The 2,664-nt window shown below is 34.2% G+C and overlaps 1 protein-coding gene across 1 annotated transcript; it reads left to right on the forward strand.

Annotated features, from left to right (window-relative positions):
• Window positions 1–1,357: 1,357 nt before the first annotated feature.
• Window positions 1,358–2,359, forward strand: LOC127153875 (epidermal differentiation-specific protein). Its single transcript, XM_051095148.1, has one exon. It carries the CDS (start codon window positions 1,515–1,517, stop codon window positions 2,031–2,033), a length of 519 nt encoding a protein of 172 aa, XP_050951105.1. The 5' UTR covers window positions 1,358–1,514; the 3' UTR covers window positions 2,034–2,359.
• Window positions 2,360–2,664: the final 305 nt, after the last annotated feature.

Here is a 2,664-nt window from a genome sequence, read left to right on the forward strand (position 1 = left end):
CTTCTAACCACAGGTCGAGAGCTGTAGTTCCAACCATGTAAGTTTGTACAGTACATAAAATGGCTTGTTTTGTGAAAAAAATTGTATGGATAGTGCTCTATGTTAAACGTGATGAAATATCAGGTGTTGAAATCTGTCCATATGTTGAATGTGTTACACAACAGTTCTCTTTTTGACGATTTCTAACTTGTTTCACTGAGTAAGTGTTTCTGAGTAAGTATAGAAAAGTATGTAAAAAGACATTTATTAGGAAATATATGATGTGATGTAAAAAGTGACATGAAGAAAAAAGTTCCTTTGATCGAAATGGCAGGAGCATTGTGTCAACCAAACCAAATCCATTTCAAGTTAACATTTTATGGCCAGGTTCTAGTGAATTGTACTGAATTGGACAATAGTCAATAGCTCCTATAGAAAAACAGAATGACATCAAATCTCAAATGATTTTATGAGACTCGAGGGGTCAATATTGTGGCAGTTCCGGCTCTTATAAAACAAATGCATCATACAGAATTTTCTGTGATGGCGACAGTAGGTACTTTTGTATGTAAGGACAAAATGATTTTGCATTGTTCTCCAGACTCTTTAGTGTTGTAACTGTGTATAGTGTTTGAGTCTTGTGCATCAGCAAAAGGAGTTTCTGTGTATTTGTTTTAGAGATTGTTGCCAATAAATGTATAGGGTTTCCATTTTGTGAGCTGAGGTCTTTAGGAGATTTTAAATATGCTAAATTACAACTTTATTAACAGAGATATAACTAAAATATATTTCATTATTATAGAACAGTATACATGCAAATGAAATTGAAATATATTTTAATTCACATTAATGGTTTCTTCAGAAGTACACATTTACCATATTTCAAACCTATAAAAATACTAAAGTCTCATAAGTGGTTCAAAAATATCACTCAAAAGTTCAACTAATTGCATTTAATTTAATTTTAAAACTAATATATTTAAAATCAATTACAAATAATGTGCATTTAGGTGGTTGAAAACATTACATTTAATTCACACTTAAAACTGTATTGTTAACTGACATTAAAGTATATTTTAGCTCACATGAATTTTATTTTATTTATTTTAAAAATATTTTAAAAACACTAAAAGCAATTATGAAAGTACATATAAAGATTTTTAACCACTTAAGTGGTATAAAAAACCCAAAAGTCACTAAAAGTTCAACTTATTCCATTTAATATAACTTTAAATTGTAATTGAAATACTGATGGAATTTTTTTTTGTAGATTACCTGGAAAAAATGTGCCATTTATTTTCAAATATTCTTGTAAGACTCCACCTGCTTAACTGGAAAACGGAGATGAGGCAATGGCTTCTCATAAACACTGTGTCAGGTATCTTTCATAACTTTGTCAACACCCATTTATTTGTGCTTTAAAAGGCAGCTCTGTGCACCAAGTCACTCATTCTCTCTTCTCAGCAGAGCCACAGGAAGAACCTTCAGAAACACTTGCCTTCTCCAGCCTCTCTCTCCTCCAGTCATCATTCAAAATGAACAAGATCATTGTTTTTAGCAAAGATGCCTTTGAGGGCAGAACAGCTGAATTCAAGAACGACGTTCACAACTTAGAAGAAAAGGGCTTCAACGACGTCATTTCGTCCATAAAAGTCATTGGCGCACCATGGGTAGCGTATTATGACAAGAACTTCACTGGAAAGCAGCGGGTGTTTGAGGAAGGAGAGTACGCTATCCTTGAAGACAAGGGACGGTTTTCCTCCCTCAAGATGATCACAGATGACCTGGACAACCCTGAAATCCAGCTGTTTCAGTGTGCAAACTACGGAGGAAGGAGCGTGATCCTACGCAAAGAAACCAATCTTCACGACATTGATTTCAGTGACACCACTTCCTCCCACAAAGTGAAAGGTGGTGTCTGGGTGCTGTACCAGCACGTCAGTCGTCAGGGTGCCCAGCTGGTGTCTTTCCCTGGGGATAAAGTTCCCAGCTATTTCTCACTTTCCTTCAATGATGTGGCCAGCCACGTGCGTCCCTTGCTGCCGAAGCCATAGACAGCATCATTCAAAGTATGAGTTTTTGCAGCTGAATATGAACTGGAACCCTATTGGAAAGAACGAGACTGGTGGTGGGGAATGACTGATCTTGACAAGAAACAATGACTGTGACTCCAATAAGTCTGAAAAAAAAAAAAAGAAGTCATGACTCAACTTTATAATATCTGTGCAAAGACATACTGCACATGTTAATTTGACAGATCTTGTATGATAAGGATGAATTTTATTGGTAAAAGTTGCTATAGCCATTGGTATCAACAAACACATGCCATAAAATACAGCTTTGGAATTGTTACAGATCTGCTAAAGGTCCTATTGTCATGTGAATGTATTTCCCGTTTGATGAGAGTGAAATATTAAAAGGGATTTTGGGTTTATATTATGCTGTGACAACAAATGCTGCTTTAGTCTGTCAACTTACAAAATAAAGACTTCTCAATATCTTAATGCTCTGTGTTTCTTTCTCATTTCATTTTTGAATGTATATATTTTTCATTGTAAAGTTATATTTTATCATGTCATATATTTTAGCCAAAAAATAAATAAAAAAATAACCACAGTGGAGGTTCACTTATTAACAACAACAGTAATAATAATAATAAAAATAACGATAATAATTTGTTATTAT

The sequence above is a fragment of the Labeo rohita genome, chromosome 22 (genome assembly GCF_022985175.1).
Source record: "Labeo rohita strain BAU-BD-2019 chromosome 22, IGBB_LRoh.1.0, whole genome shotgun sequence".
NCBI lineage: Eukaryota > Metazoa > Chordata > Actinopteri > Cypriniformes > Cyprinidae > Labeo > Labeo rohita.